This window comes from Capricornis sumatraensis, chromosome 8, assembly GCF_032405125.1.
Source record: "Capricornis sumatraensis isolate serow.1 chromosome 8, serow.2, whole genome shotgun sequence".
Lineage (NCBI taxonomy): Eukaryota > Metazoa > Chordata > Mammalia > Artiodactyla > Bovidae > Capricornis > Capricornis sumatraensis.
In genome coordinates, this window is record NC_091076.1 from 11,094,357 (window position 1) to 11,112,204 (window position 17,848).

Sequence of the window (17,848 nt, forward strand, 5' to 3'; positions counted from 1 at the left end):
GTCAACCGACCCAGGCAAGCCTGCTGGACAATAAGTCATGTGAAGCAGAGTCATTCTAGCAGAGGTCAGCCTAGGTTAGCCAGAAGTCAATGATCTCAAGATAATGACAGCTGGATGGCTGACCCACAGCTGACCACAAACACGTGTGTAAGCCCAGCAGAAACTACCCAAACCCAGTCAGATGAGCTGAGCCCCAACACTCGAGAGCCATGCCACCCAAGTGTAGTGGTGGGGCTGTTACATGCAACTATTCCGGCAACAGAAAACTGATACTACAGACACACGAATGTTTAAAATTTCTTTTGCCAAAAGAGGCTAGGCAACATTTCACTCTCCTGAGGACAATTCTGGGCTCTGACGGGGGAAAGACTGAATAAAACATGGCAGTCTGAAACTCCAGAGATGGGGGTGGGGCATCAGATCACATCTTTTCTGCAAAAATATCTTGTACTCACAATGGGATTCAAGGAATACCCATATCTGCTCTGTGGCTCAATTTGCCCACTGGACCAAGCAGACGCTAAGGCTAGGCTAGGCTAGGACTTGGCATTCCTCTTAACCACAGAGGGACTGAGCAAGGCAGAGAAACCATCATTTATGGAAAAGAATTTATTTCCTATTTATACAATGTAAAAAAAAAAACTCCTTGGGTATAAAATCTAAATGTCTGAGGTGTGCTCAGTCAGGAGCCCAGAAAAGTCACTCTTTGCATCCTTCAATCATCAGTGTGCAGTGCAAACAGAGCTGGGGCTGGGAGCTCCTCCTGTACTAGGGTCAGTGGAAAGTTCCCTTGGGAAAAAGCCACGGAGCCCTTGGTGAGGAAGTGGGGCAGAGAGCGTGAAGGAAAGGGGGCAGGGCTGCAGCAGGAGGATGGGAAGGGATGACGTTCAGGAGTCTGCACTGGGGACACTTTAATGTGCTAGAGGGAGGCTCCGCCTCTTCACCTGCTGCACACTGACTGGCTGGGGCCTGTCCTCAGAATGTCAAGCTACTTCCTAGCACACAGGGCCGACCGCCCCCTCTGCAGAGCCCCCAGTGTGACTTCTGTCAAGAAGGAAAGGCGTTCATCGATGTGACAGAAAACGGTCACCTTTGAACTTGCATGAACTTCTTGCGCAGCCATAAAGAGTCCTGGTAGAAGCGAGGGTCGCCTAGCCTCACAGCTGTCCGTTTGTAAAAGTAACAGTACAACACTGCCGCTGTGGAGAATAAACAGGAAAGAAGAGTCAGGGATGCACCCGAGTGTTTGTTTCAGGGGAAGAACATGACCAGACGAGGCTGAGGGTCCCTGTCTCACGATTTCCCAGTGACTCCCAGAAAGGGCAGAGGGCAGTGGTCTCTCCTGGTCTTGGCATGGCTGTTCCACTCATCTCACGCCGGTTGTGATGGGCTGGGAAGTCAGGATCAAGGCCCTCGCTGCCAGAGCCACAGGTGGGGCCAAAGTGAGGCCTGAGGTTGCTGTGGTTCTTACCTAGCCTCTGGAATACAAACAATGTTTGAAGTCCATCTGTCCAGACAAAGCGGTTGGAATTTTTCCAGCGTAAGTTCTGAAGGAGACAAGAGTAGACAGAGAAAAGTGAATGGCCAGATAAGGCCCTGACATCTCCAGCCTGGTGAGCTGCAGAGATGCTGCTTGATTTAGTATCAGGCTAATCTCACCCCCTTCTTTCTTTCCACAAGCCAAAGGAGTGTTTCTCAAACAAGCTTCAGCAAGTCCCTTTGTGTTTTGCTGCCGAGGAAGTAATTCTTTTAACCCTGAGGGAGTAAGTTTGAACTAAGCCATTTATTTCCTTTCATCCCATTGCCTTAGCCAATGAGAAATGATACACATTATCTCGGGAGTTCAGCATGGTCACTGTCTTGCCTTGGAAATCTGAGGCTTGGTTCCTGTCAGATAAAGGCTTGGTGCACTCAGGGTTTAATCAGATTAGCAGCTTCACAGTACAAAGCCAGGACTATTTTGGCTCTAGGAACCTGAGCAGAGACAATCCTCTCTGGGAAGCACCTTGAGACTTTGGCACTGTGCCGCTTCTCCCCTGTGAGTTCTCGTTCTCTCTGTGGAATCACAGGGGCAATCTAATGGGAGGTTTAATCTGAGAAGGTGCCTTTAGTAAAGAAATGCCTAGAGGACCCTGAGGTTTTAACGTGTTCCATTAAATGAGTACCAAGAAACACATGAGATACCCACAGAGAAGAATTTGTGGAGAAGAAACCTGAAGGAATTCCCTGGTGGCCCAGTGGTTAGGACTCTGCACGTCCAATGCAGGGAGAATGGGTTTGATCACTGGTCGGGGAACTAAGAGCCCATAAGTCACTGTTGCTGTTGCTGTTATGTCGCTTCAGTCGTGTCCAACTCTGCAACCCCATAGATGGCTGCCCACCAGGCTCCCCCGCCCCTGGGATTCTCCAGGCAAGAACACTGGAGTGGGTTGCCATTTCCTTCTCCAATGCATGAAAGTGAAAAGTGAAAGTGAAGTTGCTCAGTCGTGTCCGACTCTTTGCGACCCCACAGATGGCTGCCTACCAGGCTCCTCCACTGTGGGATTTTCCAGGCAAGAGTGCTGGAGTGGGTTGCCACTGCCTTCTCCTATTAAGTCACTAGGTACAGCAAAAAAGAAAAAAAAAAGAAATCCGAAACCACGAAAACTGGATCTGCTTCGAGGCCTATGTTAGAACCAGAGGGAGGCATCTCGGAGGCTCGTTCTCCTAATGTAAGTGATAGGGACACAGCAGAGGGCTCGTGGCACTCCTGCCTGGCTCTTTCCCATGCGACACTGATGCCTAAGAATACCCTGTATCAACACGCACCTGCCCAAACAGCTAATGATGGAACAGATTCAATTTCCTGTTTTAACCTGCAGGTCTTCTGGGGCAAAAAGAATCAAACGTTCCACAAGTGCCCCTCAACTCCGGGATAAGGGTGTTCTTCAACACATAAGGTTGAGAAAAAGTACCTTATGAAATTCTCATGTGTCGAGCTCCAGGCTGGACCACATTCATTTCACCTGTTTCTTATAAAGGATTCTGTGAGATAAACATCCAGAGCTGCTGGGTTCCCACAGATAAGACATTTCAAGTCTTTTAAGGACTCAGAGCCTCCCTCTTACCATGACCCAGACATGAAGAGAGATGCTCAGGGCGAAGTACACAGCTGTCAGGATGATGGTCCCTTTGAACTTATGGAAGAGGAGGTTGACCAGGCCAGCCTGGAAGACGAAGGTGTTGAAGAACATGAGGAAAATGATGATGATGTTGAAGAGGACTGCGATATCCTGGATGCTGCAAACATGGAAAACAAAAGGACAGCCAAATGGAGGCCTGCGGAGCATCCACGAGTCGGCCCTGAATCCTAAGGGACACCATGAGGTCTTTCCTTGCCTCTGAACCCCGCCCCGCAGAGGTAGTGTGGGTTTTGGACCCCAAATGACATGAAATTAAAACTACCTGCTACCTGTTGGTCCCATCAGTTGAGTGGCAGTCTATGGACAAGGCTTTCCTGCTGACACTCCCAACTCAACAAGCCTCTGAGGCACCTGTGAGAAGCAGCTAGTTTCCTCCTTGTATCCATAAAATGCCAGCCCTGTTAAGTAATCTGGTGCCTAGTGCCATTCAAGTGTTGGTTCAAATGTCCCCTCTTCAGAAACTTTTCTTTCACGCCACTACTTTCTTCTCCCCATTCCACATACTTTATATCTACTGTATAACATTTATTACTATCTGAAGTTATTAAAATATTTGTCTCTCTCCACTAGAATGGAAATTCCATCAAACAGAACTTGTCAGGTCCACCACTGCAACTATAGCACTGTCTGGTAGGCTGATGAACATTTGCTGAGTGAAGACAGGGTCTAAAATTGTCGTTTTCTGTTTAGAACTTGACTCATGGAGACTAAAAATCACTGTGGACGAAAAATGACAATAGCCTCCATCCTCTGGGGTGCATATATGTTATCAATATGATTATTCTGGAAACTTCCTGGTGGTTCAGTGGTTATGAATCTGCCTTCCAATGCAGGAGATGCAGGTTTAATCCTGGTCAGGGAACTAAGATCCCACATGCCACAGGGCAACTAGAGAGCCTGTGCTGCAATGAAAACCCAGAACAGCCCCCCCCGCCAAAAACGATTATTTTTACTCAGGGCCAGGGCAGTGAAGGTGCCAAGTCCTAACCCCTGGACCGCCAGAAGTCCCTGATAACCCCTTTATCTGACATTTTGCAACCCTGTTTCATGGCACTGTAAGACACTTTCTACTCACAGATGCAGATAATGACAGTGTCAACAGTCTGACCCTCTTTTTCTATGTGCACTGCTTCCCGTGTCCCAAACCCTCGTTAGAAGTATATCAAAGCGGAAGTATCAAAACAGTGTATCCTGTGACATGTCTATGGACCATGGAGTACCCAAGACAAACTGCAATTTTATTTTCCCTGATATTTCTCTATTAATAACTGTAAAATGCTAAATCATGCTTTTCTGAAATGACTGGGTTGAGCTGCGCAGTCCCACTCACATGAAGAGCACCAGCTGTATGACTGGAGCTGCTCGGAGAAGCTCAGAGAAGGAATTGACAAAGAGGTCATAGGACAGCAGCAGGAACTGCAGGGAGAGCACCAGGCTATAGTTACTGGTCTGAAGCATCTTCCTTCTGCTCTCTTGTGTCCCCAAGGGCACATTCCACAGTTCCTCAGAAAACAACTACTGGTCCTCCCCCAGGCACTGAGTTCTTCAGAATGGCAGCTGCTTCCCTTGCTCTAAGACAAGGGTCTGTTGAAGCCAAAAAAAAAGAAAAGAGAGGTTAGAAATTCAACAGTACAATAAATATTTACTTAGGACCTACTATGTGCCAGGCACCGTTCTAGGTGCTTGTGATACATCGATGACAAAACCAACAACAAAAAATGCCAACTAGTCATTCCTTCCAGGGACACTCACCCTCAAACCTGTCTCCATGCCTGGAACCCTCTAAATGTAGAGCTCTTTCTAACCAGTTCTGAGTCCAAAGGAATCTAGGGAAAATACACAAATACACTATATGTCTGGTCATATAGTGATAATAATTCTAATTGCAGAAGCAAATCTTTGTATATCACTTATAGTTCTAAGCAGAACATTATTTAAATCTCTCCATTACCCTTGAGGTGGAAGACACACTATTACTCTCTCCATTTTATAGAGGGGACAATTGAAGCTCAGGGAGGTAAAATAATTTGTCCAACGTCATATCGCTAGTAATTGGCAGGGCTAGCATTCAGATCTAGGCAGTCTGGGTCTGGAGTCTGAGCACTTAACTACTGCTCAAAGCTGCCTCTTACAAAACTGACAGGTTTACATGCAACTAGGCAGGAAAGGGCTTCCCAGGTGGTTCAGTGGTAAAGAATCCACCTGCCAATGCAGGAGACGTGGGTTTGATCCCTGGGTTGGGAAGATCCCCTGGAGGAGGAAATGGCAACCCACTCCAGTACTCTTGCCTGGAAAATTCAGTGGACAGAAAAGCCTCGTGGCTACAGTCCATGGGGTCACAAAGAGTCAGACACAACTGAGCATGCACACAGGCAGGAAAAACATTGGCAGAGAAGTGGTTAATGGTGTAGGCAGAAAAAGCTGAGAGGAAATAGTGCTCTTCTAACGTTAAAGATTATGGTAGCGACACAATGGCACCAGGTAAGAGGGGCTGGGCCTTTATTTTCATTTATTCCAAGACAAAGAAGCTGCTCTGGGTTGTCCTATGACCCTCTCCAGCTGGATCAAATCCATAAGCAAATTTCAAAATGTTTTGAAGTGTTACAGAATGATTAAATCAACATCTGTTAAATGTTACTTTACAAACTCTGCATATTTACTTCCTTATTTAATCCTATATCCATTTTAAGAACTAGCTGTTGTTATGCTTATAGCCCCACTTTACACAGAGCCTCTGAGAAGTCGCAGAACCTCGTCCACCTCACCTAATGAACTCCCACTGAGGATGTACACTGTGGTTTTCTCTGAGCCGCGTTTCGTTATTCATCAAATAACATTGATAGTATCACCTATGTACCCGCACCATGATAAACTTGTCAACCAAGATAAATTCCTTTAGTCCTCGAAACTACTCTGCAAGATGGGAAAGAATTATCCGCATTCTACAGGCAACGACAGTGTCAGAGTTCAAGCCGTTCCTCCAGGATTCACAACTAGGTGTGATACGAAAGCCCATGCTCTTAACCGCTACTTCACAGGCCGCCACAGAAGGCTGTTGTGAGGCTCCGTTAAAAAGAACCGCTCACCGCCATCACTAAGGGAAGGATGACCATCACCTCGGGTTAGCGTAGCGGTGATTTCGCAAGGTAATGAAGCAATTCGGTCTTCTCACCGCTATCTGCCGCGTTCCCTCGGTAAAGCAGAGCAATTTTCCCCACCCGTCCCAACCCACTTTTAAATGGGACTGCCTTAACGAAAAACCAAAACCAAAGCAATTAACAACGTAATTCCGACTTCTGGCCTCTTTACACACTCCTCAACAAGGACTCACCTCAGAGGTCCAACGTCGGTTGTCATGGGGATACCACTCTGGCTTCCGGAAACCGGCTTTAAATTCCGGAAGTAGATGGCGGACGCGGGCTCAGCCTGCGCCGTGCTACACGCTTGTCCTGGGCTTTCTCACCCCGCTCTATGGCCGACTCGGCCGCCATGTTTGGGCCCCCGCTTTTCTGGGCTCGCGTCTCTCCAGGCCTTCCCAGCGTCGCCGCGGCCTGTTCCAGGGCTCCTAGATCCGGCCAAGGCCTCCCGTTCACCCCGCTCGCCGCCTTGCGGAGGGCCAGCCCCTGGCCAGAGGCTTCGCCTTGGCCCGAACATTTCCGCTTCAACGGAATCGTGGGGCTGAGGGTGAGGACAGGGCCGACCCGTGACGGCGTTCCTGGTCCCCGGTACCTCGGGGTTAGGGAAGAAACGCCCGCCGAAGAACTGGAGTTGGGGGTCAGCGCCTTGGAGCCCGAGAGCTGGGGACCCCGAGATCCGGGACTTCATTTCCCAGGTGGCCACGCGCGCGACCGGAAGTATGCGCGCCTATGAGAGGACAGTACCCCCCCTCCCCCCCAAGCTTTTCGGCTCTAGTGCAGCGGTACGTGGTGGTCGATAGTGTTGCTGAGAGTCTCTCTGCATCTTTCAGGAGCCAAGGGAGCAGCGGCTCTGGCGCGGCTTGGCAAGAGACGGGTCTCGGAGACCCCAGTCCCCTTTCGTCTCACTGTGGTTCGGGGGTGAGAAACAGCCCGGGCTGGGAGTTCAGGGATCTGGGTTCGAGTGCTAGCTTCGCTACTATCTCGTTTCGCGCCGTCACGACCCCTCTCTCTAAGTTTTCTCTCCTAGGAAATGGACACCATTCTCCATGCCCTTCCTTCCACAGGTGGTGGTTGTAAAGCACGAAAACTTTTCGGAAGTCGCAGTCAGCAGGCGGAGCCTACTTTTCACCCAAGGTTCAGTTGAGTTCAGTCGCTCAGTCGTGTCCGACTCTGCGACCCCATGAACCGCAGCAGGCCAAGCCTCCCTGTCCATCACCAGCTCCCGGAGTTTACTCAGACTCCACTGAGTCGGTGATGCCAAGGTTAGCTGGGACCAAGGTGGTCCCGGCGGCTGGCGAGTCAAGGATCAGTCTCTGGACACTTTGGTCAGACCAGAGCACCGTGCGAAGGGCGTTCCTGTAATCCCTCTGGCTCTCAGGAGGACCTTGCTTATCTATCTCCTGCCTGGTATTTAAGGCCTCTCACTCCTGAGTCCCTGACTTTAAGGAAGCTCCGTTTGGAAGTGAGGCGTCCTTGGAGCTGAGGGGGAGTCAGCCTGGAGTCTTTTTACCAGCTCTGCCACTCACCTTGCCCGAGTCACTTTCATAGTTTGGGCCCCAGTATTTTTAATCTGTAAGATAAAAGTTTAGGATTTGAGCTCTAACGCTGGGTCTCAAGATTCCTAAAGCCCCCCACCATTCATCTGAAAAGTGGGAGCAGCTCTATTTGCACTTCTAAGTGCTTGTGAAAAAGTTTGGAATCGTGGGTTTCCCTAAGACTAGGGCTGAGTAGGATATACCCATTTCTGCCCCAGGGCTTGATCTGTTTTAGTGCAGCTTGGGAGAATCCTTTTTGCTTAGGGATTGAGAGTGTATTAGGTTGGGAGAGTACAACTCCTTAGATCAGGGTCAACAAACATGACCCACAGGCCAAATCTGGCTGGCCTGAATGGGTTTTACATTTTTCAGTGATTGAAAAGAAAAGGATATTTTGTGACGAAATGATACAAAAACTGAGATTTCAGTGTCCATAGTTTTTTGAACACAGCCCGTACATTTGTGAAAGTATTGTTTATGACTACTTTTGCAGTATATCAAGAGTTGATAGCACACTTATGACAAACCATATGGCCTGCAAAGTCTAAGATATTTACTATTCTCACACTTTACAGGACTTTGTGGACTTTTGTCTTCGAATGTGGCTCTACAAGTGTGGGCAGACTAGGAGCCTGCACACATCCTGAAATCTTAGCACATACTACTCTCTTGGAATAAATGAGAGGATATTCTTAGTATTTGGATGGTAATTTTCACTGCGTTCTTTTTCTCTCCTTTTGCTCTCCATTTCAAGCAGAGGGAGGGCTCATCTGTGTACTCTGAGCAGTAAAACATTGCAGCCGGTCTGTCAGGAAAGTGTCCCCACTGTCTATTCCAAGTCTGTCCCAGAGCAGTAATCCAGAATCTCTTCTAGGGGGGTGGGTATGGTCCCTTTTGGACATTTTCTTTTTTCCTCTTAGAAAGGGAAACAAATTTAAAAGTAGATTCTAGCCAGTGGATGGAGCCTGCTGATGGGGAGCCTCTTTGTGCTGGGTTCCCTGGAGAGGAGGTGATTGAACATCTGGTGACCTGAAACTTCCACTGCTCTTACAGGAACGAAGGGGACACCTCAGGCTGGCGAGCAAATTGCTGAGTTCAGCAGCTGAGTCCAAAAGCTTCCGGGAAGCAAGTGGAATGATTTTCTCCCTCTAACCTCCTGGAAACTTATATCTTTCTTCCCCCCAGCACTCAAATCTTGCTTTCTCAGAGACTTCTGCCACCTTGGATCCCTTTGTGAGAGCTCCACACCTGTTTCTGATTAGGTGGACACTTGGCATCAAGAGAGCTGGCACGACATGGAATCCTGACCACCGAGAGGCTTGGGCAGCCATAGGGGCCATGGGCTTCAGGGTTTCATTGGTAGTTAGGATGAAATGCTGTAATACTACTAAGAAAATTTTAATAATTTACAATGTCCTTACATATTTTCTCACTTGATCCTCTGGCAACCTGTGATCAAGTGAAAAACATGGGGTTTTGGAATGGAAATAATCCCTCACAGGATTGTCAAGAGGAGAACATGGGATCAATCATGTGTCTTAAGGTTCTGGTGTGATGTCTGTTCATAGCTGCCTTTCAGTAAGTTACATCCTGTTGCCATGGTTTTCTTTCAGATGAGAAGACAGTCCTTCAGATGTTAACTGATTTGCTCAAGGAGCCTCAGAGCCTAAGAATTGGAGTCCAGGCCACTACTCTGTCAGCTTGTCACTGGGTATAAAGGTGAGGGTCAAATGTTTTATTTCCTTGGGAGTTCTTGGCGATTTTAGGGGCCTCCTCTTGTGTTAGCTGGTTCCAGTTGAGGAACCTCAAGTTCCAGAAGTCATGTGTCACCTACTTGGCCTGACTCGTTGGGGACGGTGTGCCTGCCTTGAGAGCTGTTTTCATGCTGAAAGCAGGGGAATCCTGTGGCTTTGCAGACTGCCTGCCAACCCTCATGCCCACTTGCCTGGCTTTTAAGAGCAGCTGCTTAGGGGGCTAGGCATTCACCATGCCTGGAACCAGAGTTGGTTTCTGAGTTATCAGGTATACGTGGAAACCTCAAAATAAACTGTTTGCTTTCTAGATCATGAGTTCTTGCTTCCTCTTTTCTCCTCTGGACTTTCCCTAGAGAAGAGAAAGCAGAAGTTGCAGGTCTGGGACCAGCTGCAGGCTTTTAAGATGTGGAGTATGGGGACTGGAGCAAAGACCCTATCTTACCTTCCCATGGGTAGAGGTCACTGTCTGGGGAAGAACTCTGCTGTGGAAGTGGGATCCTATAACACTTTTCTCCCAGGTGGCCTGATTAATAGTGTGGAGACTGTGAATTTTGCCTCCTTATGTTAGAACGGAAGGCTTGGGCTTATCTAGCCTGGATTTTGATTTCTGCCCTTTCTTTTTGTGAGGAGTGGAAGTATAATTCTTTATCTCTGGTCCTGTGAGGGGAGGACCCATCCTAGGGCTCTGGACTTAGTATCTGGCCACCGCAGAGGAGGCCTCTCTCCAGGGCCAGCCCTGGGGCTGAGCTGGCTGCACTGTACACCGCCAGATGGTGGGGCGGCGCCTCACTCTCACTCATTGTTCATAACCAGAGATGGGGTCCAGCCTGCCGTCAGGGCTTCATGGGACAGTGCCCAGGCTGATGGCAGGGGAACCACGCTTCCGGCCAAGAGCAAGGTCAATGTTACCTCCTCCAGCTGGCGTGTGGGGTGTCCAGCTGGCGTGTGGGGTGCCCCCGAGCCAGCAGGGGTGTGTGATTCCCCCTTCCTCTAGGGCTTCCTGGTCAGAATGGCTGTGGGATGGTTTTATTTGTCCGTCCTGGCACTGTGCTCCCTGGGCTCGATATGCATCCTCTCCACCATCTACTGGATGCGGTACTGGCACGGTGGCTTCGCCTGGGATGGCAGCATCCTCATGTTCAACTGGCACCCGGTGCTCATGGTGACAAGCATGGTGGTGCTCTACAGTGCTGGTGAGTACGGGTCGGCAGCGGACACGTGGTGTGGCCCAGGCCCGTGCGGGGCAGCGTCACAGTGATCATTTTGAAATGTACAGAAGTATCAAATCACTGTGTTACATAACAGGAAGTAACATAGTGCTGTGTAGGTCAATTATACTTCAAAAACAAACAAGCTCATAGTAAGAGTAAAAAAGATCAGATTTGTGGAGTGAGGGGTCCAGAGGTGATGGCACCCCACTCCAGTACTCTTGCCTGGAAAATCCCATGGATGGAGGAGCCTGGTAGGAGGAGGCTGGTAGGCTGCGGTCCATGGGGTCACGAAGAGTTGGACACGACTGAGCAACTTCACTTTCACTTTTCATTTTCATGCATTGGAGAAGGAAATGGCAACTCACTCCAGTGTTCTTGCCTGGAGAATCCCAGGGATGGGGGAGCCTGGTGGGCAGCCGTTTATGGGGGTCGCACAGAGTCGGACACAGCTGAAGCGACTTAGTAGCAGCAGCAGCAGAGGTGAGGGGTGGAGGGGAGGGGGAATTGAACAAAGGTTGTCAAAAGGCACAGACTTCCAGTTTTAAGATAAGTAAGTATTAGGGATATAATGTACAACATGATCAATATGGTTTTTAATACTGCTGTGTGTTAAATATGAAAGTTGTTCAGATAGTAAATCCAGAGTTGTCATCACAAGAAAAATTTTTTGTCTATTTAATTCTGAATCTGTATGAGAAGATAGGGGTTCACTAAACTTAGTGTGGTCATCATTTCATGATGTGTGTGAGCAAACCGTGAGGTGGGCTCCATTGTCTCCATTTTACAGATGAGGAAACTGAGATTTAGAAAGAAGATGCCAGATAGCTGAGAGGTGGAGCTGGGATTTGGACCTTGGTTATCTAACCTTAAAACTTGTGTCCTTGACAGCTCACTTCAGTTGTGAGAGTTCTTCCAGTTAGATGAAATAATGAATGTGACACTGCTTTCAACCTGTATATAAAAATGCATACACATGGCATATACCACCAATTCAGTTCAGTCGCTCAGTCGTGTCCAACTCTTTGTGACCCCAGGGACTGCAGCATGCCAGGCTTCCCTGTCCAGACCACCAGGGAATTTCCTAAATTGAAGTATTGTTGTTGTTTAGCCACTAACTTATGGACTGTAGCCTGCCCTTCTCTTCTGTCCATGAGAGTTCCCAGGCAAGAGTACTGGAGCGGGTTGCCATTTCCTTTTCCATGGGATCATCCTGACCCAGGGATCAGACCACGTCTCCTGCATTGGTGGGAGGATTCTTTACCGCTGAGCCACGTGGGAAGTCCAAAAAATTGAAGTATAGGTGATTTACAATGTTGTGTTAGTTTCCAATATACACTGATTCAGTTTTATATTCAGTGTATATAAATATTATACACACACACACACATATTCTTTTCCATGATAGTTTATTACAAGACAGTGAATATAGTTCCCTGTGTCACACACTAGGATCCTACTATTTATCTGTTTTATATGTAGTAATTTGTATCTGCTAACCCCAAACTCCTGGTTTATCCCTGCCCCCGCTCCTCCTCTTTATCGTGGTCCCTTCTCCCCCTTCATGGCTGATGGCTGCACGAGAAGTGATGCCAGGATGGAAGATGCTGGAGAGTTGATACTGGTGTCCTAGCACTTCCTCCTCCCTGTTGGGAAGCTGTTTGGGATCACGGCAGGCTGATTCCCCTGATGCTTGGGTGAGCACGAGGGGAAGAGGCCGAGCCCTGAGACTGCTCTCTCCAACAGCATCGCTGGTCTACCGCCTGCCCCAGTCATGGGTAGGGCCCAGGCTGCCCTGGAAATCCGGCCACGCAGCCATGCACCTGCTGGCCTTCCTCCTGACTGTGCTGGGGCTGCACGCAGTCTTTGAATTTCACAACCATGCAAAGATCCCCCATCTCTACTCCCTGCACAGCTGGCTGGGCATCACCACCGTCTTCCTCTTCGCCTGCCAGGTGGGTACTCTCCGTCCTCCTTGGGTTCCCACTGGCTGCCCACTCCGGCTGGGGCTTCCCTGGCATCAGCACCAAGTCTTCCTTCTGCTCAGTGCCTGGAGACGGTGTGGCAGGGCACATGCTGTAGGATTGGCAGTGGGAGGGGCTCTGGGAGGCTGGTGGTTCTCCCATTCACCCTGTTTCGCTCTCACCCCTCACACCACCCACTGTGGTCCTGGAGCGCTCTGAGCTAACTCGATCCCAGGACGTACCAGGCTGACTCAAAGTCACCTTTTCCACTCCCCTTTTCTGTGAACTGAAAGCAATTCGAGCAGTAGTATCCACATCCTGATTGTAGCCATGTACGAGTTGGGAGTTTTGTGAGCCAGGATAGGAAGGAAGCAGAGACAAACAAGGAGGGCTGGGTTTGCGGGAGGGTGGGGGTGTAGCCAGGCTTTTCATGTAGGTGACATTCCTGTTTGTGTCAGACCACAGGGTGGAGGCTGCAGTGCCTGGCAGGAGGGTTGAGCTGCGAGAGGTGGGCCAGGGTTCATTGACGAGCAGGGGTGCTAATGGGTGGTGTGACCCGGTGTGCCTTTGGTGACACGCAGTACAGTCAGGTATTTCCTGTGTCCACAGTGGTTCCTGGGCTTCTCGGTCTTCCTGCTGCCCTGGGCATCCATGTGGCTGCGCAGCCTCCTGAAACCCATCCACGTCTTCTTTGGAGCCTCCATTCTCTCTCTCGCCATTGCATCTGTTGTTTCTGGCATTAACGAGAAGCTTTTCTTCAGTCTGTGAGTGTGGGGGGTGCGTGGGACCCCCAACTGTAAGGTGAGGGGCAGGAACAGGGTCTTCAAAAGATGGGTCATAGGACCCGTCTGAGGGAGGGAAGCCTTTGGGGTTGAGCTCGTTCCTGATCTGAAAGGTAATGGACTCATCTTTCCTTAGGCTGAGATTGGTAAACTGGTCACCAAATACTTACCCAGTATCAAAGTGATTCAGAACCTACTCTGTGGCAGAAACTATTCTAAACGTCTCAAATTTAATCCTCCAAGTGCCCTACAGCGTTGGTAATGTTGTCACTGCCACGTATAAATTAGGGAACAGAGGCACAGAGAGGTTTAGCAATGTGCCAGTAAGTGGCAGAGCTCTGAGTTAGAGGACTAGAGTTCGTACACCTAACCACTACTGTTCTCCATTTGGGGAGGCAGTGGGGGTGCAGTGAGCAGCAGACAAGATTTGAGGTCAGACCTGGGTATAGATCTTGGCTGTGCCATTTCCTAGTTGTGTAACTCAGGACGAGTTCATGTCATGTCTGGGAGCTTCAGCTTCCTCAAGGGTAGATAGCATTCTGCAGACACTAGTCACGGCAGAGACTTAGAAAGTATGTTAATATTCCAGGTTGCAGCGGGCCCTGGGAAGTCTTTCTCATCCTCTGTTAGTGGCATTGGGTCCTGCATTGGGCAAAAACAGGTAGAAAAGTTTCTCAAGGGCCTGCATTGTTTTGTCATCCTCAGGAAAAATGGCACCAAGTCATACTCCAACTTGCCCAGTGAGGCTGTCTTTGCCAACTGCGCTGGGATGCTGGTGGTGGTCTTCGGGCTGCTGGTGCTCTATATCCTACTGGCTTCATCTTGGAAACGCCCAGAGCCAGGGATGCAGGCCGAGAGAGAGGTAAGGGGTCTTGGTCTCCTGTTTCAGGTTGGGGTAGGGCCGGGTCTAGGGAGGGGTCACCCAGTAAAGGCTTGGGCTTTGCCAGGAAGACCAACCCAGTAACATGGTGGGAAACCAAGTTGCTTGAAGGCGGGGTTCTGCTGGCTGGCGGGGAGCACCAGAGTGAACCCAGCACTTCCTGTTGTGGCAAGTGCAGCTGCTCCTAGAGGTCTGTCTGCTGGGGGAGCAGGGGGTTCCTCCCCTCCCCAGATGGCTGCGGTCTCACGGGCAAGTGTGGCCTTACCTTCCCCAAGGAAGGGCTGTAGTGTGAGGAGGAGGTGTGCTGATTTCTGCTTCTCCAGCTTCAGAGCTCATCTAGTGGGATGGGAGCTTTCCTCGTGGGGGTGTGGTGACCGGTTGAGGGCTTGGGGCATTTTTTGCCTGTTTTCGGCCATGTAGGCACCTGAGGGATGGGGTGTGTCGGTTGAGGGACTCTGGGGCTTCCTTGAACAGTGTGGTGGGTGGACTCGGGGCTCACCCTGCAGGTTGGGGTCTGTCTGAGCAGCTCAGGCCTGGCGGGACTCCTACAGGCCACGGGCCATTTTGACACCTGCTTGTCTTTCCAGGCTCTGTTGCGTGGCGGGGAGTGAAGCAGGAAGGGGCTCCCAGGAGCAGTCGGTGTGCAGTCTAAACTCCTCCCTGAAGCTCTGCTCTCGCTGGTTGCGGGCCCCAGGCTCCCCTTGCCTCTGGGTGGGCCTGCTCCCCCACAGCCTGCCCATGTGCTTTCCTTGAGGGCTTTGGCTTCTCTGCCCCTTCTTGGCATTGACTTCTCAGGTCATCCGTTTACCCCTGGCCTTCTTGCCCTGGCTGCGCATGCTGTTGCTGCTTGTATGAAGTCAAGTTCGCTTCCCCTCATACACCTAAGGATGTGGTAGGGAATCCTGAGGACTCAGATAAGCTGGGAATTGAGTGCCATCCACATTGTGAAGAGTGGGGGAGCCAGGGCTTCCGTTGGCTTTCCCCCGAAGTTTAGGCTGCCGCCCTGGCCAGGCTGCATCTGTTCTTGTAACCTCCCATCCAGCCCACCAGGACACGAGGCCGGGTGGGAACGCCAGAGGTGATGCTGGAAGGAGCGCGGGGACTGGCAGAGCCGCTTCTGCAGAAGAGAAGCTGAGGGCCGGCTGCTTGCTACTTGTTTCCTGTCACTGCCTTCTGTGTCTACGTGTTCTATGTGCCCTGTTAGCTGCTGCTGCGACTGGGGCCTGGATCCTGGCTCTTCCCTGTGACTGACATGCCCGTCACTGCTGCACAGCCCTGCGTAACCTGCTCTTCTGAGAAGAGCCTGTCCAGCTGTCCCTCGGAGTAGCAGACCTCTTCCCTTTCCCTTACTGGGTCCAAGCTCGCCTGCCTGTCCCCAGGTGGGATCAACCTTGCGCTCACCAGGGCCCTTGCCCAGCCATCTTCATTCTGCTGCTCACCATCAAACGTGCCAATGTTGCAGTGCACTGTACCCAGCAGACGCGGCGGTGCGCTGTACCCAGCAGAGCCCTGGTAGCCATGGCCACCCCCGGGGCAGCCCTTGCTGAGCCTCCAGGTGCCTCAGTTGCCCCTCCCACCCCCCCACCCCCCCACCGTGGCTGCTTGCCTAGCAGACAAGTCTCTGGTGTGACGCAAGTGTGAGGTGTTGCTTTTCTCCCAGTGAGAGACTGGGGTGGCAGGGCTTGCTCCTAAGTTTTGGCACTGCCCTCTGCACACAGGCCCTGCCGGGTCCCAGGCTCCATGCTGCTGTGCTTAGGTGACAAGCGGCAGGACACCTGGTGTCCTGACTTCTGGCAGGAGGCAAGAAGGCTGACTGTCCACCCCACCCCACGTGGCCAGATGCTGGCAAGAGGGCTGTGACTAAACTTCCCAAGCGCCTGAGACCCTCCAAAGGCACTGGGATGCCCACCAGGCACTCTGGTCACAAGACCAGTTCCCCCTTTTCTCCACGTGGGTAGGCATTTGACTTAAGAGGCTTGACTTTCATTAAATGTGTTTTTAAGAATCAAAGGCTTCTGTGCTGAAATGACACTGTGACGTGAGCTTGGGCCATTTGCAGAAGCCATGGGCTAGTTCTGACCCTCAGACTTGGGGAGGGACAAACCCAAAGGCACCGAAGGTCCACATGACTCTTTTCCTGCAATTGCACGTGATTCTGGGATCCTGAACTTGTCCTTAAAAGTAAACGGCCTTTGAGGATTTGGTTATCTTACCAGGAAGGAGCTGTTTCCTCTTTCATTTTCTGGAACACAAGACTCAAAGAGGCTTAAGTGATTTGCCTGAGGTCACCCAGCGAGGCAGTGGCAGAGTTGGGATCCACAGGCCAGGTGTCTGAGGCCAGAGTTTCCTTCCCAGCTGCTGGGCACGTGTACCTGTGCCCACCGATCACTGTGCCTATGACCGGCGACCCGTGGTGTGTCTGATGGGTGGGGGACCCTGGGCAGAGAAGGGGAAACCAAGGTGTTGAAGCCTGCAGTCAAGTTTGGGCAAAATAAGTGGTCCCAGTGTGACGAGCTGAGACCACCTAGTGGTGGAGCTGAGGACTTGGAAGGAGCTGGATGCAGACATGGGATGCTAGCAACCCCCAGTGAGTGAGCATCTGGATGGTCTCCGGCCCTTGATCTTCACTGGATCCTTTGAATCCTCTGTGTGCCTATGGGGCTTCCTGGTGGTTCAGCAGAGAGAATCCGCCTGCAGTTCAGGAGACGCAGGTTCGATCCCTGGGTTGGGGAGCTACTTCTGGAGGAGAGCATGGCAACCCACTCCAGTACTGCTGACTGGAAAATCCCATGGACAGAGGAGCCTGGTGGGCTATAGTCCGTGGGGTTGCAAGAGGTTGGACACGAAGTGACTCAGCACACGTGCCTATGAGGTGGGCACCAGTCTTGGTTTTAGATTCTAAGAGGCTAAATAGGCCTGAGTTTATGTGTAGCTAGTTTGAAACAGGACCAGGATTCAAGGTCATGTCAGTGTCTAAAGTAAGTCACACCAATGGCTTTAACTGTGCCCCCGTGCCAAGCAGGGGTCAAGGGTGCGCTGTGTGTCTCCACCAGGCACCATGCTGACCCCACAGGCCCTCCTGCTGCCCCCTGGGGCTGTCTGTGATGGCTCTGGAGACGTGGGGCCAACCTAACCATGGTTTCTATTCTGCTGATCCTTAAAAGCGTTATGGTGATTTGTTTTCCTTTTGGTGACACACCTGCCCATTTGATTTCTGAAGAATCTGTGAGTTCTATTAGTCTACAGCTGAGTAAAGCACACCTGTCCGGGGTGGTGTGTGCACCGGAAGGACAGACTGCGGGTCCCAGTGGAGTTGGCCCACCTGCACAGAACCTGCCTTCGGGCCTCAGGTGGGAGGAGATGGGGGCTGAGCTCTGAGCCTCAGGGCATCAGTGGGCCCACTTGT

The 17,848-nt window shown here is 50.8% G+C and overlaps 2 protein-coding genes across 10 annotated transcripts; one reads left to right on the forward strand and one right to left on the reverse strand.

The window, feature by feature from the left end:
• Window positions 1–680: 680 nt before the first annotated feature.
• TMEM138 (transmembrane protein 138) lies at window positions 681–6,777 on the reverse strand. Of its 6 annotated transcripts, XM_068979218.1 has the most exons (5): window positions 6,514–6,777; window positions 4,513–4,766; window positions 3,108–3,279; window positions 1,472–1,547; window positions 681–1,199 (listed from the first exon to the last, which is right to left on the reverse strand). In XM_068979218.1, exons 2-5 carry the CDS (start codon window positions 4,638–4,640, stop codon window positions 1,087–1,089), a joined length of 489 nt encoding a protein of 162 aa, XP_068835319.1. In that variant the 5' UTR covers window positions 4,641–4,766; window positions 6,514–6,777; the 3' UTR covers window positions 681–1,086. The 6 variants fall into 6 exon arrangements, with proteins under 6 accessions (XP_068835319.1, XP_068835313.1, XP_068835318.1 ...); XM_068979212.1 differs by having other exon boundaries at window positions 1,073–1,547; XM_068979217.1 differs by lacking the exon at window positions 6,514–6,777 and adding an exon at window positions 6,299–6,374 and having other exon boundaries at window positions 1,073–1,547.
• A 344-nt stretch (window positions 6,778–7,121) lies between these two features.
• On the forward strand, window positions 7,122–16,400 carry CYB561A3 (cytochrome b561 family member A3). Of its 4 annotated transcripts, none has more exons than XM_068979208.1 (7): window positions 7,122–7,237; window positions 9,468–9,573; window positions 10,603–10,801; window positions 12,563–12,771; window positions 13,390–13,544; window positions 14,268–14,424; window positions 15,647–16,400. In XM_068979208.1, the coding sequence occupies exons 3-7, from the start codon at window positions 10,618–10,620 to the stop codon at window positions 15,767–15,769; spliced, it is 828 nt and encodes a 275-aa protein (XP_068835309.1). In that variant the 5' UTR covers window positions 7,122–7,237; window positions 9,468–9,573; window positions 10,603–10,617; the 3' UTR covers window positions 15,770–16,400. The 4 variants fall into 4 exon arrangements, with proteins under 4 accessions (XP_068835309.1, XP_068835311.1, XP_068835310.1 ...); XM_068979210.1 differs by having other exon boundaries at window positions 15,030–15,783; XM_068979209.1 differs by having other exon boundaries at window positions 15,485–15,783.
• The last annotated feature ends 1,448 nt before the right edge of the window (window positions 16,401–17,848 follow it).